General features: G+C 43.7%; 1 protein-coding gene across 1 annotated transcript in view; it reads left to right on the plus strand.

The window, feature by feature from the left end:
* Positions 1-17487: 17487 nt before the first annotated feature.
* The window catches only part of CAPN8 (calpain 8), a 49667-nt gene continuing 40742 nt past the window's right edge, over positions 17488-26412 (plus strand). The window contains exon 1 of the mRNA XM_018556504.1: positions 17488-17724. Coding sequence (XP_018412006.1) covers positions 17488-17724 — 237 coding nt within the window. The remainder of the gene's footprint in view (positions 17725-26412) is intronic.

Consider the following 26412-nt stretch of genomic DNA (forward strand, 5'->3'; position numbering starts at 1 on the left):
CTACTGGAGTGGCAGATGCTGGCAGACCCTGAATATATTAAAGCAGAGGGAAGGGAGATGCAGGCATCGGTATATGTTGGGAGTCTACTGCACGGTGCTGGCTGGATGCTAGATGGAGCAGATGCAGCTCATAATGAGTAACGTCAGGAAGGAGGTTTCCCATTACAGCTGCAGGAAGAGGCAGCCCAACCTGTCAGATGACATTTGCAGGGTGCGCCCTGTCCGAATAGGCAACTGCCAGCCTCATGTGTAATGATAATGCAATGCAGCTGAGAGCTAAGACTGCAGCATGCAGGATAACTGGCATTTCATCAGAACTGATGCATTGTATACGGACACATATTATACGTATATCAGTGCAGCTGAGTTGGCCAGGATCTCAACTTAAAGAGGACCTGTCAGTAACTTTACTTGTCTGCATAAAGAACTTCCTGATATATCACTATAGGCGGTCGGCAACAGTAACAAGCCATCCTTGAGCTCCAGTCAGTGACATTGCCGAGGCTCAGACGATGCCATCAGTCTGCTGCAGGCAGGAAGAAGCACTAGTAGACATGTGCAGGGCAAAAAAACATAGTTTTCATCATTTCAAACGTTTCCATTCGTTTCATCACAGAAAGCAAAATTTTCTGCTGTTTTGGATTCGGAGGCAACGAGCCTCCGAATCTGAAAATGCACACTGAAAATGCAGAACGAGCGGCAGCCACGTCAGCCGCCGGCGCGCCGCCATCTTTGAGTGGATCTTGGTATACACCAAGATGGCGGCGCCCATATGTTCGGGCACCGTCATCTTGGTGTATACCAAGATATACTCAAAGATGGTGGTGTGCCTGCGCAGAACATGCCGGAAGCCGTTATAGCCACTGCTGGTTCAGCGTGTGACATCACTGTAAAGATGGAGGCGGGCATGTGCAGAACATGCCCGCCACGCGTTCTGCAAACGAATGATGTATGCCCGAATATAGTTTTTGTATATTCGGGCATTTAATACATTCGTTATTTCGGATTCGGACGAACTGCTGATTTGCAGGTTCGTCCGAATCCGAATGCACATGTCTTGGCACCAGAACTAGTGTCCCCATTGGAAGATTTCCCATCTTTTACTGTTTTGATGACAACCCAAAATTTGGGATTTTGTTTCATTTTTTAGTGATAACATTCACCAGGACAAATAGAGAGGGTGAATCTCCCTAACGGGGACACAGACAGTAATAAAAGCCTGATAGGCTTCACTCTATCCAAAACTAAAAGAAAAAATGTGCCTTTGTTTGCGCTTACGGTGCCCACAGACATCCTGGCCATCTGTATTAATGTTCCTTCATTTGCAAGGTTACAGCATGGTTAAAGGTCAAAGTATTTCTATCTTAATATAGTTTAATGTTTACACCGAGCTATTGATTATCAATTACCAGCCTCCACCCAGAGCTCCACACTCAGTGTGTGTGACTGTATTGTACTTTAAAACTGAGCTCTAAATTGTCTAAATACAAGAGACGTGTATTCCTTCTGGAATCTGGGTGAGCTTTGTGTATTTCTTCCAGATCTGTGCAGTAATCCAATGTGAAAGTTGAAGCTTCCTGTAATAAAGACCGCTCCCTGCTGCTCTCTCTCCTTGTGCACGGGGACTGGTCTTGTCTCCACCTCCTGTAGTTTTTTGCAGGCAGCCTGTAGTGGGTGGAGCCTGCTGGGTCCCTCCCACTGCTCTCTGCACAGGCTAGTACAGCACAGCGATGATGTCACTACTACTTATACGGTAATGCAAATTATTTTAAGATAATATCTGGGTTTTCAAAGGCATTTGGTGAACACAAAGTGGATTTATATCTGATGGCTATGAAGGAATATATTTAAATAAAGGTTTTTATACCCGGAGTTCAGCTTTAAGGCTACCTGTCAGGTGTGAGCGGTTGCAGTTCAGGTGTTGGAATTCCATGTCGGATGGGAGGAAACATGTAAGACGATCCTTGTCATGTATGCAGCTAGGATGATGAATGATACCTCCCAGCATGCACTGCTCTCTGTCCATTCACATATCAGTCACAATAGGTCTGTATCCAGGTACTTCATTGCATCCGGACAGGAAGAGATGGGAAATCTCCCCAACTAGAATGCAGAGAAAGCCACAAGGGGCAGGAATTCTTCCTGTGCCTTCCTGGTCTAGTTACAACTCCTCCTCTATTTCTTGTCCTGGTGACACAGGGACAGGAAATCAGGAAAAATCTCCGCAATGGGGTAACAAAGAAGAATAAAAACCTGACAAACAGTTTAACAGCCGCGGGCCGAGTGCCAGCTGTCAAAATACAATAGCCTGGCAGGGGAGTTTCCCCCATCCATGACCTATAGCGTGGAAGGGTAGTCTAGTGGTGTATGTGTACAGTGTATGACCAGATTTAGGCTTTTAGGGCCCATTCACACTGGCCCGGTGTGGCATTCTACTTGTTGCTATGCATGGTGTTCAGGTGTATCTAAACCTAAGGACAAAAATGAAATATACTGCAGCTTACTGATCCTTAAATGAGGTGGCTGCATTAGTTTTCTTTTTAAGGCTAAGACTCATCTTCAACAATTGCAGAAATTACCTGTTGATCCTGCCATAAATGTAGTGTCCTTAGCATTTCCTGTGAGCTTAAAGAAGAACTCCGAGCCGAATTCTTGACCCTTGCAGTGAGGCTACCCCTGCACTACAAGGGTTAAGTGCTAATTTTTGTCTAGGGATGAAAATAAGAAAGTTATAGTTATCTGAACCTTGCAGCCAGCTGTTAGTCAGGTCCCTGCAGCCTGTCTCCTCCTCCGCACCACTGGTCGAATGTCCCTCAGCATCCTCACATCCAATACACTGTATTAGACACGATGAACAACAAAACCTTAGACCGCTGAAGTGACATTAAAGTCTACATTTTTTTCCCCTCCCCCACATGTTAATGAAAGCACTTACCTTAAATGATGTTTCTTAATCCGATCTTCTTCTTCTTTCCTGATGTTTTCATCTGTCCCTCCAGCGTTGCGGCTCTCCGATCCAGCTCCGATCCAGCTGGTCTCCCGGCCGAGAATCCGTACTGTGCATGCGCCCGCCCCAAGATGCTTTGCGGCTGCTCGATCAATTTCAGACTCTCCGGCAGGAGAGCTTAGCGATAACGCGGTAAGTGTAAACCGCTGTTAAAGCGGGTTTAAAAAAAAACAAAACTTTTTGCCTATATCTACTGCTTTGCAGCACAAGCTGACTGTTGTTTTATCTATTAATGGGCTATTGATTTTTATATTAATATTGGCTTCTGTTCTGCTTTTAATAAACTATATAAAATGGCGGATTAGCTCTTAACTGCACATCACAGGGCTGGAGGGCCTGGGGTTGATTAGAGAGTGTGAGGGCCCATTGGAGGGTATAGGGCCCATCCTTATAGTCTGCATTGTACAGGACATAGCATCAGGCTCCTAATTGATTTTATTTAAAGTGTATGTATAGAAAAAATGGTTCTTTTTGGTTTTCCTGTTCAGTCAGCAGGTGGCACACTTGGCTCTTTTTCAGGATTTCCTTGCCAGCTTCTATAAAAATCAGAATGTTTACAGAGCTCAGTAGCTGAAGCTATAATGTACACACACAGCTGAATGAGTCAGAGCAGTGACTCCACCCTCTAGGGGATGGCTCTTTACGTGCCTGAATGCAGCCAGCTACTGCCGTCCTATCTCTTTAGCTAACTCATAGTGCTCTGTGAACCTTTTGTCATGTATTAAACGTATAGCTGTTCTATCTTTGAAGGGGTTGTTAGGTAGGAGCAGAGCTTGGTGTAATTAATTTATTTAAAGCACAACCCCCTCCCACCACCACCACCAGTGCTTCAATTGAAGGCAGTATTATATGCTATATTTTTTTACTCCTTTTAGAAAAGTTTTCAAGTTCGTTGCGGTATACTACAAGGTCCTCTTCCTTATCACGTCTTCTCCAACGATACAGTGAGTGCTGCTGACTTGAGGGTGTCCTCTGCACTATTAGACAGTTAATGCAGCACACCGTGGTGACACCCCCTCAGAGGGCGGGCCCATGACTCCCTGCACTCACAATAGGTCCTGAACATCAATTGACCAGGAAGACTGATGACCTCTTGTGGTGAAAAGAGAGTACGGCATGGGACAGCACCAGAAAGAAGGTGAGTATCCCAGCTCAAGCTGCTCCTTTTTTTTCCACAGGCTAGGAGGCATTTCTACAAAAAATGAGACCATAAATGGGCTTTACCTACGTTAAAGGAAGACACATGCCCAACAAAGTAGGGGACCTTCTTTAAAAACCCAACTAACCTGCTGTGTAGAAACCATTATTAAGGGTAACCACTGCTCAACCACATGTCTCTTGTGTGCTCTGATTCAATTGTGCAAGGCCGGCTATGAGCGGCTCGACTTTCAGCTGATTCCTGCTGAATCTTCCAAAATTCGAGCTGTGGGTGGGCCGGCCACAACTGCGCTTGGATAAAGTTGATTGAAAAATTGTGGGGGGGAAAATTATTGGTCAAACAGTAACCGAGTCCACTCAGATACAGTGTCATTGTATTTGGGCAGTCATGGAATGCCAGGGCCTTTTAATACAATAGGTGGCAGGGGAGGTTACTCCATCCACAGTTCAGCATGGTCTGGAAATCTCGAGGCTGCGTGGCCACAGCGCTGAAAAGTATTCTAAAGTACTCCGGCCACGTCAACATAATAATATCTACATTTTTGTGTCTTAGACAAGAGCACCACTCCTGTAAGAACCTGTTACACCGGACACCGTGACAGCTGGCTGGGAAATCCCAGGTCTATACAAAGAAACTGAAGAACCCAAAGCTGTATACTTTCAGCTGTGAGAAATGTCAACTCTAAAATATCTGATAATTTATTAAAGGGAAATACCACTTTCTGCAAAAAAATAAATAAAAATAAATGCAGACTTCTTCATATATGAGAAAAAAAAAAAACTGCAGACTTCTTCGTTAAAGAAAAAATAATAAATGCAGACTTATGCATAAAGGAAAACAAATAGGTGCAGACTTCTTCATAAAAGACAAAATAAATAAATGCAGACATCTTCATGAAAAAATAAATAAAAAAAATAATTGCATACTTCTTCATAAATGAAAAAATAATAAACACAGATTTCTTTATAAAAGAAAACAAAAACTGCGATCTGACCACATTTCATTTTATACCCTGAGTTACTTGAAACACGGTCAGAAAGGTGAACTTAGCCTTCAAAGAAGAACTATGAGGGGGGTGCTTTTCACTCACCTCATAGTTCTAGCCGACCTGTGACAATGAGACTGTCACAGGTCGGCTTAGTAGATCAGGAAGTGAGCAAACACATAACGGCGTTCGCTCACTTCTCGATCCTGTCACGGCTCTCTGCCGTGACATGGGAGGGGCTGGATTCCCCCCTCCCTGCTCCGATCCTCCAGCGCTGACAGGCGGAACCGACGGGTGAGGGGGCGGGTACAGCTGGCTCTGCCTCTAGATAGGCAGAGTTAGATGTCACTCACGCAGCTGGGCGGATCCAGACACAATTGTCGGGATCCGCTTCAGCTGGGGCGTCTCAGTATACCGCGAGCTGTAGCTCGCGGTATACTGAGCTTAGGGTGACGTGAGGATGTTAGTTTGTGTCCTCCCGTTACCCTAAGGAGAACTATGGGGAAAAGCCCTAACCCCATAGTTCTCCTTTAAAGAACTTTGCCCATATCAGATCCTTGTCTTCTAGGTGGAGTGGGGCAGGGATCGGTCCATTCCTTTACACTTCTCATTCCTGGCACAGCTTGGACAGACCGAGTGTTTGGCTGGCAGTAAGTTTTTAATAGATTCCTTTCATGCTCCCATTGGGACGTCTCCTCCAGAGCAAGGAGGCTGATCCCCATCATGTACCCACATCACATGGACCTGTTTCTTTATTCAACCTTACTTAGCTACTATGTTACTGGCCAAGGCTCCATTTACATTTATGCAATGTAGGAGAATGTGTGATCCCGCATCACATGTTGCAATGTTAGGTGCAAAACGGTACAATTATTTCTTAATGGCACCCCAACGTACCTACCCCTCACGTGTCCACCGCATGGTAACCTATTACTCTGCACTGTGATGTCATTTAAAGAAAAAGATACACGGACTTCTTTCAGTGTCATTTCAGTGTTATTTATCTGCGGTAGGCAGCCCCTTCAGATGAATGGTCTGCCTACCACAGAGCACCACAAGCTCCCCCTGCAGTGGTGTGAACGAGGGCTAAATGTTTAACTCCATTGGAGACATATGAAGAACATCTCTGCAATTCATTCACATGTCCCCATGTGTTGTCTCTTCCTGTATTGAGCCATCATCTCTACCCTTGTGCTAAACTCCTAAGCAGTTTTACCAGCATTGCCCTATTCCCTTCTGGTGGATTACAGCACACACCGCTACGTTATGTAAAAGAGGAGAGGTGGGGGTACTTTGTGGTCCATCAGCGGCTGACAACACTGCTTAGATTTCAATGCAGAAGTTGTCAGGTTATTAAAGTAGGTGATTGGATTTCTGACAGATTAAAGCAGACCTTTACACTCAAAAATCTAATTCTACCAATGCATCCCTCTATGTATGATGATTAATAATAACATAGACATGTCAGGTGTACAATGCTGGGATTGTGAAATACTTACACTTGCCAAAACATTGCACACTGGGATTGCCTTGTCCTCAGCCGAGCATTGCTGGGAAATCTCATCTGTAATCTCAGGAGATCTCAGGGAAAGGTACCCTGAGATGATGTGTATGGTCACATGTCCTAGTCACATGTCTAGTCACATGTGCCAGAAATCTAGGAAGTAAAAGGTGAGCATGTAATCTGCCCTTAGTAAACATGGCCACTGTCAGAAGATTGGGGAAGAGAACTAATGTATGCAAAGAATACAAAGCCGGCAATGATCTAGAAGTATGTGTTTGTAGATTGTCATTACTAAACGTTTCTAATGGTGTTTTTGTTGTTATTTTGTAGATATGAGTAAAGGCTTTAACAGTTATTTCTCTGTACTTGCAGAGGTATCAGAGTGATAAAACACGGGAAGGGAGCTGTGCATGTATTCCAGAGATGTACTCAACATGTTTTTTCTTTATTATTTGTCCTGACAATGGGATTTTAAAATAGTAATAAACTCTCAAACTATTTTCAATAATGAACCCAGATCATACACATCGCCCAGCAAAGTATTTCTTTGCATTTTTGCCCAAACACATACAGTCATAATATTTCTGAGCAGCTCCAGCTCTCTCAGCTCGGCTTCCCTGAACTTCCCGTCCAGTACAAGATCACCAGGAACAGAGCAGTCTGCGGCAACTTCATCTACTAGCTTGGAGATGGTAGGAGAGGGGAGCAGAGAATGTCTCTCCCTGCTGAGTCTGTGTGTTTGTGGAGACACACACAGCTTACTAGCACACAAAAGGGTGACACCATAGGACCCTGCAAGGGAAAGGAGTCACCCTAAAACAGGATATGAGGGCCAGTGCTCAGGGGACCAGCTGATTCTACAGGAACCTAAAACTTTTATACATCAATAAGCAGCCTCCATTGTAAGTGATTTCATCAGCATCTGAAATAGCTTAACAACCTTTTGACTTTAATATCACTTTACGGTGTAAGCAGACAGAGATGTTTGCAGCGTATACAAAGCGAGGATACATTCACCCCAGCCTGCCCGATGAAACGCACATTAAGGCCCCATTCACACCTATGCGTATTGTAATATGCGCGTCTGTCGCGCGACCGTCACGCGGTTTTTTTACCGCGATTCGCGGTAAAAAAGTCGCGCGACCGTCGCGCGATTCCAAAGGCTACTTGGCAGTATCCAAATGGAAAACGCCCTACAAAACGGACCAATACGCAGCAAAAACGCTCCGGGACCTTTTCATGCGTGGGCCGTTTTGTAGTGCGTTCGGGACGGGCGGAAATACGGACAGGTGGGAACGATACCATTGACTACAATGCTATTTATTTTTTTGACCGTTTTGTAGAGCGTTCATCGAGCGTAGGACGCGCTACAAAACGGTCAGGTGTGAATGGGGCCTTAATGTCGACCACCTGAGTAAAAACACAGCATGGGGAGTAATTTACCAAAACTGGAGCAGACAAAATCTGAAGCAGCTGCGCACGGCAACCAATCCGCTTCTCTGTTTCATTTTCAAATCTTAACTGAACAAACTGAAGAGAGAAGCTCCAGATTTTGTCTGCTCCAGTTTTGATCAATTCCCCTCATAGAGTTTTAAGAGTAAACGGAGGCTAAATGTAACTGTTAATGATGATGTATGGGTGTGTATGTATGATGATGTCTGTAGTACTTGCATTGTTTCAGATGTAATCAGAGTGACTTGGTATAGAAATTCTACCAGTGGGGACACTCCTCCTCCTCTTTCATAATGAGTCTCACACATGCAATACTCGGTTTCTATCTTTTTTAGAAAACGCACTTTACAAGTTTGTGTGTTGAGTCACAGAGGTGGGTGAGTCATTCAGGAAGGGCCACGGGCTTCCCTTTATCTCAATGTGTATAGAGGTTGCCAGGAGCCGTCACTGTTTTGAATCTAAAAAAGATAAAATGACACAAAATGGCATTAAGGCCTTGTTCAAACCAAGCGCGGAGCAGGTGCAGAGCAGAGCAGTTGCAGACCGGATCAAAACTGCGTCCAATGTATTCCAAACGCATCAAAACGCATGCAAATGCCTGGATTGCACTGAAAGCCCATGTTAAACTAAAAACATTTTTTTTAACCAAAAACGGCCCGTAACGCATCAAAAACGCGACAAAAAACGCGGCACAACCCACTGCACTGTGTGTGCAGAAACCTGAGCGGATCTGCTCTGCATTTGGTGTGAACAAGGCCTTAGCTTCAGTCTTGTACAGTTGTAGCGGCTCCTCTCCTGGACTGAAATGTCTTCCTCTGATTTCACTGAACACTGCGAGCTTCTCACAATGTGCATAAGAAGCTGGACACGTGCCATTCGTTTTGTTCTGAATTGAAATTCGGACGAATTTCGGCATATTCTGACATTGGGGTGCATCCGAATTTCCGAATGAAAGAAATAACGAATCCGAAGGTATCCAAATTTGTCATAACGGAAATTCAGATGCATCCTAACTTTTTTCTGAATTAACTTTTTAAACGTTAAAATAGAAAAAACAGCATGGAGTCCCCTCCCCAATTCATACCAGACACTTTAGGGACCCCAATACCAAAAAAAAGAGTGGGGCTCCCCCTAAAATCCGCTACCAGACCTTTGATTCGAGCAGCAGCCTGGCAGAGCAAGAAAGTAGAGGGGGGGGGGGGGCAAGCGTTCGCCCCCCTCTCCTGCACCATACCAGGCCTCATGCCCTCAACATGGGGAGGGTGCTTTGCCAGGTGATTTTTGTGGCTGTCATCCATTGTGATTGACGTGGATCTACATGACTGGACAACGTGATTGACGTGCGGATAACACGGATAACATCGATGGACTTTTTATAAAAGATTTGCCAAAAACTGTGCTGGTTTTTTTTTTTTAAATAAAGGACTCAGTATTGTCCGGTGTGTTTATTTACTAATTTTACTGTTATCTGGTGAATGAGTATTATTATTATTATACAGGATTTATATAGCGCCAATAGTTTGCACAGCGCTTTACAATATAAGGAAGACATTACAATCACAATAGTAAGTAAACATTTGTTCACTTGTTCATAAATATCGTTTAACTCATCCGAAATTAAAACGTAAATTCGGAAATTTGAATAGCGTATGTAATTGACTTTTGGACCTGAATCCCGAAAAACAAATTTTTTTTTTTTTGCTAGCTTACATGTCTATTGCATAAACTGTACATGGGGCTTTCAAACATTCATGGAGATTACACTATCCAATACTGACATCTAGTGGTCAGCTTAGATATTACTTATCCAGTACTGACATCTAGTGGTCAGCTTAGATATTACTTATCCAATACTGACATCTAGTGGTCAGCTTAGATATTACTTATCCAGTACTGACATCTAGTGGTCAGCTTAGATATTACTTATCCAATACTGACATCTAGTGGTCAGTTAAGATATTACAGTACTTTAAAACACATTAAAGCTGAACTCCAGGAAGATATAAAAGACACAAATAAAGGCAGCTCTATCATTATTAAAATATTGATATTACATTTTAAATGCAAGCAGTTTAAGTACCTAAATCTGGCCTAATTTATTTTAGTCCATGTACAGCAGAGCTTAGGGAGGGGGAGGGAGAAACAGCACAAGGAGCAAATAGGTGTGCTGCAGTAAAAAGACCACCCTTATAGGAGGAGAGAGCAGAGTGATAGAATTATCAGTGTTCTGCTTCTCTTTTCACTGTCCAGGAACAGGCTGGGGTTAAGGAGACCTGTAAGTGAAATGAAACTACAGAAGAGAAAAATCAGATCCTCTCTCTCTTGCTAGACAGGACTGTGCTATATAGCAGACATAGTTTCCCTACAATCGGCCATTGTGTGTGATTTAACAGTGCATGCCCCCCAGCAGGAAGTGAGTGAACAGAGACTGGTACAATAGCAGCCATCTGCAAAAAGGTAGAAGTGAAGAGATTATTAACATGTATCTCTAGGCAAAACCTTTTTTTAATTTTGTATACAGTGGGGAGGGGTTACACCCTCTATAACATTTATATTGCTGTTGGTGTCCTCATTGGGGGTCACCCCTCTATTTGTACTGGCGACCATTGTCACTGAGACAAGTGAGGGGAAATACAACATTTTAGCATTGTTCCCAGAACAAGAGGTGAAGGGAAATCTTCCAATTGGAACACTGTTCCAGGGACTGCTGTCTAACATGGCAATTCCCCTTTACTCGGGAGATTTCTTCTAACTTCCTGTTGTATTTCTGGGACAAGAAGTGAAGGGGAATTTCCCCAATGGGACGCAGACAGCAAAAAATGACAGGGGTTTTAAACCCTTTTCTACTCAGCTCTGAATAAATAGGGAGCCATACAACTATACACAGGCAATTGTGAGAAAGACGCAACAGACATTTGTGCTAATACACAGATAGCCCAGAAACAATACGCAACACAGTCATTCTGAATCTTTCTGATCTGTCCTAGGTCAGGGAAGACTGTGAAAGCCAGAAGGGCAGCAAAGCCGGGGGGTAGAGTAACTTCATCCTCAGGCCTCACAGTTCATCCCTTCCCTGCACTGTGCTTGTGTTGGTGTATGGGAAAAGAGTACAGTGTGATCTCTTCACAGCTCCCTTCTCCAGAAGATTCAAAATACCCTTCTCTGATGAATACCGAGAATGACAATGGTAACACTGGCTTCACTACCCCAACCTACCAGTAGGGGGGCTGGTGTTATTGCAGAACTAGACTAGAAATCCCATTATAGGAAGGAAGGAAAAGGAAAGAAAGGAGGGAGGATGGAAGTATTAAAAGAAAGAAGGCAGAAAGGGAGGGAGTAGAGAAAGAAGAGTGAAGGAGGAAGCAAAGAAAGAAAAACATGAATGAAAGAAGATAGAAAGAGAGTAAGCATGGGATGGTGGAATGAATAAAGGGAGGATGTATGTATTAAAAGAAGGAAGGCAGAAAGGGAGTGAGGGAGGAAGGAATGAAGGAAAGGAAAGGAAGGAGGGAAGGAAGACAGAAAGAAAAAAAGTAAGCATGCGAGGATTGAAGGAATACATAGAGGGGGAAAGGACAAAGGAGAGCGAGGAAGGAAGCAAGAGAAGGAAGGAAAGTAATAGGGGATGAAGGAAAGAAGGGAGGGAGCCAGACGGAAGGGAGGAAGGCAGAAAGGGAACAAGGAAGGGAAGTAGGAAGGAAGGGACAAGAAAAAAGGGAGGGAGAAGTGAGGAAGCAAGAGAGGGAAGAAAGAAGGATGGAAGGGAGGGAGGGGAGAAGGATGGAAGGGAGGAAGGAAGAAAAGGAAGAGTGGAAGGGAGAAAGGGAGGAAGAAAGGGAGGGAGGGAAGAAGGGAGGGATGTAAGGAGGGATGCAGTACTCTATCCAAAACCAAAAAGGTTTTTGCTTCAGTTCTACTTTAACAATACCATTATGGGGCCCAGCTAGCTACAGATAAATTGCAGTTAGCATTCTGGGGTCATGAAGGACCTCTGCCCTCCACCATGAGCTTACTTTGTCAGCTGTACCCCCAGGTTTTGTTTTGTCTTTCTCCGGCTAGGTTGAACTTTTGTCATTTTCAGCTGCACTAACTATGTAACTATATTTAAATTCATGGAAATCCCACGGTTTGGGTATTTTGCTGCTTTGCCTCTGTGCGACATACACCTAGAGATTATCTGCAGATTTTCTGTGGTCAGATGGAAAAACTGCAACAGATTCCTCCATCTACGCTACACTGTGTGGATGGAGGAATCTCCCACTGGGCCAAGCTTCAGTATCTTGCTAGTCGGCCCCTCTGGCTCTCAAAATACCTGAACAATCTGATTGGATGCCGGCATTGTTCAGGTATTTTGGCAGCCAGCGGGGCCGACTAGCAATACTGAAGCTTGGCTCAGTGGGAGATTCCTCCATCCACACAGAGTAGATGGAGGAATCTGTTGCACTTTTTCCATCTGACCATAGAAAATCTGCAGATAATCTATAGGTGTATGGCCAGCTTAAAGCTGGTAACCGCTGCCAGGATGTAAACAGATGGCGGAGCGAGCCGTGACGTCACACCTTGCTCCGCCCATTTGACGTTCTCAGCTGTCATTGAACACAATAGCATTCAGGAGCTACTGTATGCCATTAAGGCCTGTGAGCCGAGGTGTCATAATACTATTCATATGACACCTCGACCCAGTGAGGGGAAATCTCAAAGGGGGCAGTAATAAAAAATCTGACAGAGATATTAAAACACTTTTATTTAAATATATTCCTCAATAACCAAGATTATTATTATTGTCTGTGAAGGTTCTCATTCATCCAGGTCATGGTATATCTGTAAAAAATAAATCAAGGCAACCGGACTTGCTGATTTTTCTTAAAGATTTTTTGCTGGTCATCTGACTAGCTTTCTCAATCTGAATTGAGAAAGCTGGTCGGATGATCAGCAAAACGTCTTCAAGAAAAATACAGCAAGTCCAGTTGCCTTGATTTATTTTTTACAGACACAGAAGATATAAGTCCATTTTGTTGGCACCAAATGCCTCTGCACACCCAGACTACTTTGTAAAAGTAGCAGTGACATCATCACTGGGCTGCCCATAACTTGTGCGGAGAGCAGAGCTGTTGGAGGGGCCCAGAAGGTCTAGGTAGACTATTCACAGGACACGTTTTAGAGTGAATTTCTCCTTTTTTTTATCATTTAGGACTAGCAGAGTTGAGAGAAGGAACCTACTTGGTCTATGTCTACCCATCATACAAGCAGCAGAAACTGAAGTGCAGCATTTCCATGCAAACAACATGACGTGACCCTGCAGCAGCTGCGAATGTTGGTTCATGCAGGCTTAAAGTGACAGTGACAAACAAACGTGAGTCGCTGACAAGTCTAAGATTTCCGGAGTCCCCAGTGAGGAGGTAAATTATGACTGATGACTTCAGAGAAGTTCGGTTTGCCTTCAATGTATGACACATGCAGAGACAGATGCAATGGGACTATTATTGCTCGTGGGGGAATGAATGTGATGAATGCTTGATTGTGTTTCATGTCAGAGAGATTGAAGTCATTGATGGTTGAGTGATTATCTGGGTCATTATGTATTTATCTCCATTTCCTGTACAAGATTCACCTTAGATGGCCAGATTATAGATACATTACAAGATTGCCCAACACTGAAGGAGATACTGAGTGTTATGTTTAAAGAAAAAGAAAATAAATCTGAATTGTTACATTGCTTTATATACCCGGTTCATCTATAGCCAGCAGCTTGCAGTCCTGGAGTCATCACTCTTAGGTGGCAGCGCAGGTGCACTGTTGGGAGTTGGAGATCTCGACAAGTTGGACATCTCGATAGAACACCGGGTGTCACCCGGAGCGTAGAAGGGGTGACACCCTGCCGTGACATCATCGTGCATGCGCGTGACGTCGACATCGCGCATGTGCGGTCATCTTATTGACACCTGCCGGTGGCCATCTTGGTGATGGACCAACTGGCGGGATGAGGTATGCTACCGGGTCCCCTCCTCTCTCCTGACACTGTCAGGCTCCATGACCGAGTGCCCGACTTTTCATAGGGGGTGACACCAAAATGACTGTCAGTCATTTTGGTGTCACCCCTCCAATGGTGGCACCCAACTTGTGACACTACTGCACCACTGCTTCCAACTTTAGAACATGAGCTATAGGGATTTATTGGTGCGGAAACTGCAGCCATTGTCATCATTCTGGAATTAATACAATATTCATTCTGATTTGCAAAATCCTGATTCAGTCTCAATTCAAAACTCAACTTCAGCTAAACCTTTTTTTAAAGTTTTGGTGGAAGGGGAAGGGTCAAAAATGAAATCCAGCAAACATGCTTTAACCACTTGATGGCCCTTCCCTGGCCAGGCCATTCAGCTCTGCAGTACTTTGACTGACATTTGTTCCGTCATGCAACCCTGTACTGAATTTTATACCATGTTTTGGGGACACATAGAGCTTTCTTTGGTGGTATTTAATCACCACTGGGGGGTTTTATTTTTTACTATATAACAAAAAAAATACCACAAAAAAACAACCTTTTTTCCCTACGTTATCTTATAAAACATTTATTATTACTAGGGATGTAACGATACCGATACAAGTATTGGTATCGGTGCCGATACCGAGTAATTGGGTGAGTACTCGTACTCGCCGAAATGCTCTGATACCTTTCTCGATACTAGAACTTCCGGTCACAGGCAGATCTCCTCTGACCGGCAGTGCCGCGAGGAAAGATGGAGACGGGAAGCTGGCTCCTTGCTGTTTGGCCGGCTCGATGCTAATTGGCCTGGGAATCCGGCTTCCCAGCCAATCAGTGTCGAGCCGGGCAAACAAATCTGATAATATAGCGTAATGCTAAGGATCTATGTGGGGGGAATTAGGTGCCTGCAGGGTAGGGGTCGTGTTACCATATTGGATTGCCGGCCAATCAGCATCCAGCCGGCTAAACAGAATGAAGGTTGCTTCCCGGGCAATCAAGAAGCATTCCTGGCTTCCTTATTGCCTGGGAAGACGGCTCTATGCTACCGGACGTACCTATAAGTATCGGTACTCGTACTTGATATCACAAAACTGGTATCAGTGCATCCCTAATTATTACCCCAATTTTTTGGTAAAATATCAAAGACGGGGTCACGTTAGGTAAATAGACACCAAACATGTCAAGCCTTAAAATTGTGAAGTCGCAAAAAACTACCACACCCAAAATTGCCTGTCATAGAGCCTGTGGAAACAGGTGTTAAAGCATGGAGCAAAGATGGCCATACACTGCTTGAATTTTGGCCAATATTTAAGCTGTGTGCAGCCCTGCCAGCACCACCTGGCTCCACAAGAGTCAGTTATTCAATTGACTTCTTTCGAAGGAGCAGGGTGCAAAATTGTCTGGCAAACAGTCACTGCAGCCAATCAGCTGCAGTCATGGGTGTTCTGACAGTGGCAGGGTGCTGGCTGTCACAATATAATAGCCCCCGTGGGGAGATTCCTCCATCCACACTGTTTAGAGGAGGAGACTGTTAGATTTCTTTCATTCAGCCAACTAAAGTAACAATAGAGGTAAAAGATTAAATTTGCAAAGCTGCTTAATGTTCCTGGAGACATTAAATGGGCTCATGTGAAGTTATCCTTTAATTGCAGCAGTTTACAAGGTTTAGGATCAGAGAGATACTGGGGAGTGCAGGGCAGGGTCTTGTTGCTGATTATCTAGCGAAAGGTAAGACGCCAAATGGTTATTGATCCCCCGAGCTCCACCCAAAACTTTTAGAATGGACTGAACATTTAAACATTGGTACGGCTGGCTGTGTCTTAATTGGGTTGGGGGTGTATGGGTATGCTTGCCCCTAGCTAAGTCACTCATAGACATTGCATGGCAGATGGATTGTGAGTGATGTGATACTTGTATAACCCAGCATACCAGCATACATGTTTATGTAGAAAATCTCCCTCTGTATAATCAGGTACCTCTGAATGCCTGAGAGGCTTGTTATCGCCTTCTAACATTTTGGAAATGGCCCGATCAATGCAAGAGGTCTAAAACTGAGTAGGATTGCTGTCTTTCATTATGCAGTGTGTGGCCAACTCTGATCCCCAGAGACAGGTGGGTCCCTCACCCCTGCTCTGGACTCATTGGCAGAATTGCAGAGGACTTTCACTAGTCCAATTCCTATTGCCCAGCACCCTGACTGTAGGTAGTGGGGGCGCGACATCAAGCTGGTAGGCAGTGCACAGAGGCTGAAACTGGCCTTTAAAGTAAACCTGTGACTAGGCTATGGACAGTCAAGTGCTTACATATTATCAGCATATTTTCAGCTTACATATTCTTACATATTCTCAGCAAACAGTAAAAGAGCTTTAAAACAAGCCCTCACTGACCTCTGTAGCTGCAGGTACTGTGGAGGTGTTCATTCTCAGATTTTACAGAAGAAACCTTGATGTTGTTCAAGCTGTTCTCGCAGCAGCTGAGTTGCTCAGCTCCCAGCAGTGACCGAGCAACTCAGCTTCACAAGCTCCCTCTTTCAACAGTGACCTAGTAGCTCAGCTCCCCTGCTCCTTCCTCCCAGTAGTGAATCAGCAGCTAAGCTCACCTTGCTCCCCCTCCCAGCAATAATTCAGCAGCTTAGTTTCCCCCTCCCTGCAGTGATTCAACAGCTAAGCCACCACCCCCCTTGCTCCCCTCCTCTGGGGAGATTTTCCCTCACTTCGGGTTCTTGTGACACCAACATAGAAAAAAAAGAAAGGGGGGGATTGTGAGTTGTCACAAGGATAGGAATTGTCTGTGCCCCGCTGAAGAGATTTTCCTTCACTTCCTGTCCTATCAGGAAGTGAATGGAAATCACTCTAATAGGAACACATAATAGAAATAAAAGCCAGACAGAAGCTAAAACATTGCTTATGCTGGGAAAGAAATTAATGTATACAAGTGGAGAGAGGGTCAGGGACAGACAGAGATCTTTAGTCTAGCAGGCAAGGCTGACAAAACTGGTTGGGGAGTCAGTGCAGCAAAGGCACTGTGTTGTCAACCCAAACAGGAAGTCCGGAGCTCAGGTGCATGTATTTGCAGAGACGTGGTGAATGTTTTTGTTGCCCTGACATACACATTTTGAACACGCAATAAATTGTGTGACTGTGTTAGAACCATGATGATCAAAAAGGAACCAAGACAAATGAGTTTCCTGAAATCCAGTCTGTGTGCGCCTCTTATCGGCTGTCATTCACACATAGGTGTCTTTCCTTTCCCAGTCCAGCTCCTTGTGCACATATTTACACTAGTGAGATTAGCTCTCAGATTGTGTCCCCGCCCAGCACCAGTGGGACTCCGACATCTCTTTATTTATACCTCTCAGTGTCCCTACTGCACTGTTCCACTCAGTACAGGCACCATGTCAGGAGCTGCAGCCAAACTAGCCAAAGACAGGGCCACGGCCGATGGAGTCGGTACCCCCAAGAACCCGGTGAAATACCTAAACCAGGACTTTGAGGAGCTGCGGGCACAGTGCCTGGCATCCAAGACCCTTTTCAAAGATGACGAGTTTCCCGCATGCCCCTCCGCCCTGGGGTATAAAGACCTGGGGCCAAACTCCCCGAAAACACAAGGGATTGTGTGGAAAAGGCCGACGGTAAGAAGAACAAGTTGGGTTTATGTCATATTTTTTGGGTAGGGTGGATTCAAGGTTATCATAACTAGCTGGCACTAAGTAGAGACTGGGAATCCAATTTTGTAAGTGTGACACTTTACCAAATTTGGGGGTCTGTTACTCTGCGTAGATCAAGACACTCATTGTGTGCGCTTCATTGAGATGACTTGATATGAAATGATAACTTCCTAGTCGTTTCATTCCATCATTAATCATTTCAATTAATCATCTATTATAGCTATTATTTATTTGTTAAAGGTATAATATAGCTCCACCATTTTTATAATGCTCACTAGACATGTGCACCGGCCAAAAATTTGTTTAGTTTTGTTTTGATTTGGAGTTTGCGTTATTTGGTTTTTAGGGATTCGGATCCGAAAAAAACTTTGTTTCGGGATTCGGATTCGGACGAAATTCGTTAGCGGTAGTCTCTACGAACATTCATTTCGTTTTCGTTCTGTTCGTTGCAGCAAAGCGATATTTGAGGAAAAAATGTTCAAGTACAACATAAAACACACTAAATGTACTACCAAAATTAAAATGCATTATTTGAAACTTACATTGCCAGAATATTCCAGCAGGCTTTTTTTTTACAAAGTAAAAAGTACCCACTTCAATAGTTTACGATTGACTTTCTATAAATTTTACCAAATTTTCAGTTTCAAAAGGGGATGATGGGCATCTAAAATCCTTCTCTGAGCACTCCCGTGTTGTGATGGACCATAATCTCAGTACAAATAAACTAAACATGGGATTGTAGTCCATCACAGGAGTGAGCTTGGAGCGGTGACTACATTACGACACACACAGGGACCCATGGGGAACAAAAGTAGCCCCCCTTCAGAAGGAAGGACAGTGTCAGCACCAATTCAGAGATGATTTGAGGATCTACAGCCGAGTGATGCACAAATAAGATACATTTTTGTTATTAGTTAAGGTACTTATAACTTAGGTTTAACTCCTGAATTTAGCGTCACTTTCAGCATCATTTCCTTCTCTGAACAGAATTTTTATAACATGAAATGTTTTGTTTAATCCATGTTAAGTGGAGACCGGACATTCACTCTGGACACACTAAAACAATTTGATAAAATAGTGGACAGTGGAGCGGTCTGAGCGATATAGCAAATCTTTTGTAGCAAACAAAGGTTTTCAAATTAATTGCTTCCTCAAGAGAGAAGTCAAAGGTTTGGCTGGCCATACAGCCATGCGTACTGTATGTACTCATTTTGCCATGTGGGCTGAATCCCCTCTGCCAGGCTATTGTATTATTGCATTATGACCGCAGCGAGCGTACCGCTGTCCGCATACCCTGCATTTACTGTTCAGGCGTAGAATTTTCAGACTGACTCCATTGGTTGATTTATTGAAAAATTTACTTTTGTAGAACGTGGGGGTCCTGCAGGGGCCACGCACTAGTAAAAATTTTGCCCAAGTCAGCATTAGATTGCCAGGCTAAAAAAACAACCCACATTTTATGGTGCATGGCCACGGGTGCCTGAGCTCTTAGATATATATAGATTTGAATTGCGCGAGGGAGCAATAACGCACAATCATTGTGTAGCACTACAAAGCACAGGTACCTGACCTCAATACCACTAAACACATTCAAGATAAATTGGAATGCTGATTGGGTTTGTGCCTCAATATACGGTTACATTTTACAAAAGCCAGGAGTTAAGCTTTAAAGTATATGTACACTCAAGATCAAAGATTGAATAGCTTACCAGTCCTTAGATGTGGTGGTTGCATTAGTTTTCTGTTTCAACTTTACTTCTCTTTATTGTAATATATATATATAGATATCTATATATATATAGATATATATATATATATTGCTATCACCAGGTGAATGGTAATCCTGCCAGCAATACATTTCCTGTCCATGGGTGACAACACTCATTTACAGGACTATAGAGAAGAAGTAATGTCAACCTTAGGAAGGGAAGTATGTTATGATTATATAATACTTCCCCTTCTACTCATCTCCATAACATAGGTGCCTAACTAGTTATAGCTATATATCTGCAGTATGACATCTAAAGCACTGCTGCCTCTGACTGATCGGGAGATTTGGAGTGAGATTTGGTGATGTCACTATTGTGCTATTGCACTGTTCTCCTTGCTAGAATCTCTGACATGTGGAAGCAAAGCCCTGCCCCTACCAAGATTGCTGCCACCATGCAGAGATGCAGTGCAGAATCAAGCATGGTAAGTCATTAATGGGGGAAAGATCAACTGAGGGGGGACCACAGGCCTTACTGATGACTACTCCTTTGCCCTCTGTCTGCCTTCTTTTGGGCATAGCTTCCATAGTTAATTTATACTAAAAAAAGAAAAGTTGATTCACATTAATTTTTACTGGCAATATTTGTGATATTATCTGCCACTTCAAGTTGGTAAACGGGAAACTAATCTGGCTGACTGCTTGCCGAGTGCTTAGAAGGTGTGGCTGGTAGTGCAAGATTTCCACTGACAAGGATTCGATAAGAAGGCTCTGACAGTATGGCTGCTCACAGATTTTACAGGAGTCTTTCTCAGCCAGAGTAACCACTGAAATAATTTTCAGATTTCAGGGAACCCCTGATAAAAAATATTACTGCTAATGGGAAGAATGACCCATAAATTGGTGGTTAATGGAAAAGGGCCCTCTTACATTGGTGGTCAGTGAAAAGAATGACCCTTGGACTGGTGGCCAGTGGGAAGAATGTTCCTCTCACATTTGTGGTCAGTGTGAGTCGGGCTCTCTTACATGGGTAGCCAGTGGAGAATTGCCTCCTTACATTTGTGATCAGTAGAAGAAGGCACCCTTACATTGGTGGTCAGTGTAGTGCCTCCCCTACATTGGTAGTCAATGGTAAGAATTCCCTGTACATTTGAGATCAATGTTAAGAATGCCCCTTACGATAGATGTTAGTGTAAAAGCATCCCCATACATTGGTGGTCAATGGAGAAGGGCCCACTTCAACTAGTCATAAGTGGTGAAGTGCCTCCTCACATTGGTGATTACTGGGATAAATGCCCCCCATACATTGGTGGTCAATAGAGAAATGCCCCTTTACTTTGCTGGTCAGTGTAGAAGTGTCCTATTACTTTGGTGGTCAGTGTAGAAGTGTCACATTATATTGATGGTCACTGGAGGAGCATTTTTTTTACATTGGTGGTCAGTGGAGAAGTGTCCTCTTAAAATGGTAGTCAAAGTGTCCCCTTAAAATGGTAGTCCGTGAAGTGTCCCTTAATATTGGTGGTGATTTGAAAGAATGCCACCTCACGTTTATGGTCCCCTTACATTGGTGCTTAGTAGGAAGTATGCTGCAAACATTGGTGGTCGGTGGTAAGAATACACAGCTTAAAAGATCATTGATGCTAGTACATAATTATGAGGAGTGGAGAGGTTCCAGTGGTCGCATGTTACTGGCTCTGCTGAGTGTCATTGGCCCCAAAGCTATCACATGGGAGATCAATTTGCCACTGCATATTGCTTTAGGAACCCCTGTCAACTTCTGTAGAAACCCTAGAGTTTTACAGACCCCTAATTGAAAATGCCTGACTTCTAGGGTGAGGCAAAATCTATGTCTAGGGATTCAACACACACCCCACCAGACATCTGTTCTGGGGAGGGACATTGAAAAAAGTTTGTCTTAGGCTAGTCATACACATACAACATGGCATCAGGTAGAGTGAAATAGGCCAAAATTTAACCACGGAATGTCTACCTTTATGTTTTTGTATGTCTCTAGGCACCTTTACAGGGATTATCTGATCACCCATTATTTTGACACCTGACTGCCACCATAGTGGTTTAGCGCAAGAAACAGGGGCACACCAGAAAACAGTTGCACCCCTTTTGATGCAACAACACAGGGTCCTGGGTAAAGAGACATCTAGATTGTACTGGAAGTATTTTTTGCACAATCATATAGAGCCTTATACATGTTTATACTAATAAATATCTACTACATTGTGTTTAAAGGTCTAGCTATGTTACCCTACATTCTCCAATACCTTAAAAGCCCCATGGAATCTTTTGTTGGTATATATATTGAATATAGGGGTGTGGTGTCTCTGTCCCGATGGATGTTCCAGGAGAAAAATATTTGTTTGTAGAGCCTTATACATTGTTACTTCTCAGCCACCAATCATGATCAGACCCGCACTGAACGTTTGTGTCTAATTGACTGATGTTGGGTACACAACTCCATCTCTTAGTAAGAAAACCTTCTGTGTAGTGACGGATTGGCCCCTGTAACATTCATACAAAAAAAAAGAACAGGTGGTGACATTTTTGTAAGGCCATCCAGAAGGAACTATCCACAAATACCAGACCAGATTAGTTGCCAAGGGATACTCCCATTTGGAGAAGACTACAATGAAACATTTGTTCCCGTCGTAAAACACTCCACCATCTCCAACACATCAATGGGATTAAATATCTCCAAGAATGTGTCCACTCAAGGATGTTCCACTCACAGACATTGACCAACCAGCCTCGTCATAGATATTGTAAGACACGGAGGTTGCACAGAAAGCTCAATCCCACTGTTACATACAGTAAATACGCACACGGGTCTGAGAGCTGCCTGCAATGACATAACCAGTTTTAGAAAGGATGTCACCATTAAGTTTTGTGTTTATTGGCTCGGTCTGCAATTTGTTTGATCCTGTAGTCTGGTATCATTCCGTACAGTAATATACCATTGTGACTGGGGGAAGGGAGCGCAGGTGTCACTCCCTGGACTATACTAATAAAATGCAACACCATGTAAATCACTGTCATAAAACAACTATACATAGAAACGGCTATACAGCGTATGCCCATGTAAGACGCGGCTTGTTACACTTCATATAAATAGATCCAGTAAAGGGATGAGAACATTTCATGCTTAAAGAGCCCTTAAGGTACACTCCAGTCAGAACTGAAGATTAAACTTTGAGATACTCATGGAGCCTACCGGCTCAGGGATTTATTTTTTTTCACTTCCAGGGTGGGTGTCTAGGTGGAGAGCAGCGGAAGATCAGCAAACATCCATTTGATGATCTCCCCTGTAGAGAATGAACCCGGAAGCACTCCGCTCTAAATGCTTCCGGGTTCAGGGTTGTAAAGCCCGGCCTCTCTGGCCGAAGTGGAAGCTGATCTGTGCTTGAGCAGCTTCAACAGAGTGTAGAGGTGACATTAGAGTTATAATAGACCCGTCCGGTGTCTCATTAAAGGGAACCTGTCACCTGCACTTTGCTATCACCTATCAGCCCCCTTGTGCTAGCAATAAAGTTAAGTTAAAAAGAGAAAAAAGCTTAAAAAAATTAAGTTTAAATAAATTAACAAAATACATATTTAGAAGCTCCCCTGCTTTTAACAGAGTGCATAGGTGACATTCTTGGTGTAATAGACCCCTGATGTCTCCTTAAAAAAGACCTGTGACTGGCACAAAAAGCTAAAAAAACATTTTGAAAGCTCCCCCGCCTCCACATACACACTCAGACAGATGCAAATGTTGCAAATGATGCAATATTTTGATATTTGCATAATTGCTCCCGATAGCCACTGGTTGCATCAGGGCTGTTGTCTCTTGAGAAGTGCTGTGATGGTTTCGGGAAGCTATGTACAGCACCCTGCAAGCCCCTCCCACCAGCCATCATCTACCTGCATTGCACAGAGAAGCACAGCAGCCAGTGATAGCGTCACTGGATCTAATATAAGGTATGTAATGAAAATGGAAAGGCTTTAGTCACAAATGTTATTACATGTTGAAAAAGGAGAGAGGAGCCAGTACAGGCGTCATATACAGTAAGCAGATTACACTTCAGCTTTAAAAAACATTTTGCTGCTAAAATGTATCACTTTGGCAGAATTTTCTGCAACCTTTATATTTTTGTGTAGCTCAAAGTCGATTGCAGCTGTGCAAGGACATACGCAGGTGTATGTTGCATGTGGGGACGCAGGAAGGCATTTGTAAAACTGCTTTTTCCACCGAACACAATATCAACATTGTCGCACTTGCAGCATTAATACAACACAATTATCTGACACACTGAAAGTGGTTTTCTAATTGTTCCCTGGAGGTTAATTGCATGGAGGTGAAATGTGATTACACGATTTGTGGCTAAATGAGAATAAACACAGAATCTTTCTGAACATTACAAAGTATCAGCATGCAATTTACTTTCCCCGATTCATAAAGCTGAACTCCAAGCAGATATAAAAGAATATGATTCATGCGGCTCTGTAATTATGAATACATTCAGGGGCGTCTGTAGATACTCGCCACCGAGGGAGGGGGGTATGGGGGTGCTCGTGATGCACGTTCCAGGGGAAGGTGGGGCAGTTTGGTTGCCTATGTAGCCTGTCCCCTGCCAGCATGCTGGAGGGAAGTACCCTTGCTCTCTGTGTGGAAGCAGAGGTCTTACTGGAGAGGTCCAACACACCCCATTCTGAGCTAGAGCTCTCCAAAGGGAACATGAGTTTGAAGAAGCGCCTGAACAATTGCTGTATTATTTTCATGAATGGTGCAGATTTAAAAATCTTGAAAGCAACTTTTAAAATTTGCATTGACATGTTTTAGTAATTGAGTAAGGAGCTCACATATACTTAAGGGTTTAGGTTAAATGTTTAAAGGGCATTTTTATAGCCAAATTGGGATAACACTTAAGGGTCTATTTATAACTAAAAGACAAAAGCAACAAAGCGCCACCTCCTTGTGTGAAATATTTTTTTATTTCAAGATCAGTGTCTATGGAGTGTTCCGCTCCGACTGCGTATGAAAAGCTGCCTCCGGTCACATCACCATACCATCGTGCCCCCGGCTGCCTTTAGGCTGGATTTACGCGTTTCTGGGGCATACCTCCATCAGAATCACCCCTGGCCCTCCTTACCATCTTGTCTTGAATTGTATTGTGATTGTAATGTCTTCCTTATATTGTAAAGCGCTGCACAAACTGTTGGCGCTATATATAAGGTTGCCACCTTTTCTGCAAGAGAAACCCAAACACTCTAGCGATGCACGGACATTTTTTTGGGAGAATGAGTCGTGGCTTATTCATATGTAAAAAGCGCAACTCATTCGGGTGTAAATATCACAGTTGAGACTATTTTCATTGGTGGGGGGGGGGTTAGCAGCCCCTATCTTAATTTTGGTTGCCCCTGTCTGCCTGACATCTTGTGTCCGGGTTTCTGCTGCCATGAAACCCGGACACAGCATTCAAAACCCGGACTGTCCTATCCCGGACAGGTGGCAACCCTAGCTATATAAATCCTGTATAATAATATGGTCCTCTAAGTAGGGTAGCTTTTATGTATGTAAGGCAAGGAGGATACATGTTCTCCCTGTGCTTCCTCCGGTTACTCCGGTTTCCTCCCACACTCCAAAGTCATGCTGGAAGGTTAATTGGCTCCGGTCTAAACTGTCCCTCTATGTATATGAGATAGAGACCTTAAATTGTAATCCTTAGGGGCAGGGACTGATGTGAATGGGCAGTATGAAAAGCACTGCATAAAACTTTGGCGCTATATAAACTCCTATAATAAATAAAAAACAATAAATACAAATAAATAAATATCAGTGCTGACGGCTCATGGGCTACAAATGGACAATCATATCCAATATGGCTCCAATATCAATCTACCTTCCTGCTTTGCCGGTGGCATCCTTCACTTGGCTGTGCTCAGGGCAGATCGCACCCACCAACCTACCCTAACTACGCCACTGCATTGTGAGCTTCATAGTGGTGGCCCTAGCACTGTTAATAATAGATTTGATCAGTGTGTTCTTTGCTTTACCCCCAACTGTTCAGTTTATCTTCCAGACATCAGGACACTGGAGATAGCACAACAAATCCAAAACAACTTTGATCCTAAAAACACTTCTTTGGGACAAAGACCTTCACCCAATTATGTAAAGCTGTTAATTATTTAAGGTCTTTACATTATTAGTTTTAGGTGTAATTTGTAGAAATCCTCAAAATCCTGGTTTATAGTTGTTTGGGCTTAATCCACATTGAATGGTTTCCTGTTTTCACCACAATCAAAAGGACGTTTTTATGTACATTGAGACAAAGTTAAGGCTGGGCACACACCTTACAACCATCGCAAGACAAAAGTCTTGCGATGGGTGTAAGGTAATAAAAAAAACGTACGATCTGCCTATCTTGGACAGACAGATCGTACTTGCGATGTTAGCAAGCCACGCCCCCTGAGGGGAGGGCTTCCGATGACCGCAATGCCGAACGGGCAGTGTGCGCTTACGCACACCGGCCCGTCCGGCTTTTATCTTACGAACATGCTACACACCCGCCGAACATCGTACGATGTTCCTAAGATAAAAGTCGTGCGACCTTACAGTAGTAGAGGTCGCACAGCTTCCACACACCTTACGATAATCGTACGATCACTTTATTTCCCGCGATTATTGTACGATTATCGCAAGGTGTGTGGGCACCTTAAGGCTGGGTCCACACCTGGGCGTTTTACAGCGCTAATCGAAGCGAAGAAAAACGCTCAGCAAGTGAAATCCCATACTTTCCTATGGGCATGGTTCCCACCTGGGCGTATTTCAGCCCGTGGAAATGTGCCGAAAAACGCCCTACGGCCAAACAAGTACAGGAGCTTCTTTGGGGCATATTTCAGCGCGTTTCCATTGTTATTCCCGAGTGTGGCTCAGGGTTAACAAAGCGGTA

This window comes from Nanorana parkeri, unplaced genomic scaffold (assembly GCF_000935625.1).
Source record: "Nanorana parkeri isolate BGI_ZX_2015 unplaced genomic scaffold, ASM93562v1 scaffold240, whole genome shotgun sequence".
Taxonomy (NCBI): domain Eukaryota; kingdom Metazoa; phylum Chordata; class Amphibia; order Anura; family Dicroglossidae; genus Nanorana; species Nanorana parkeri.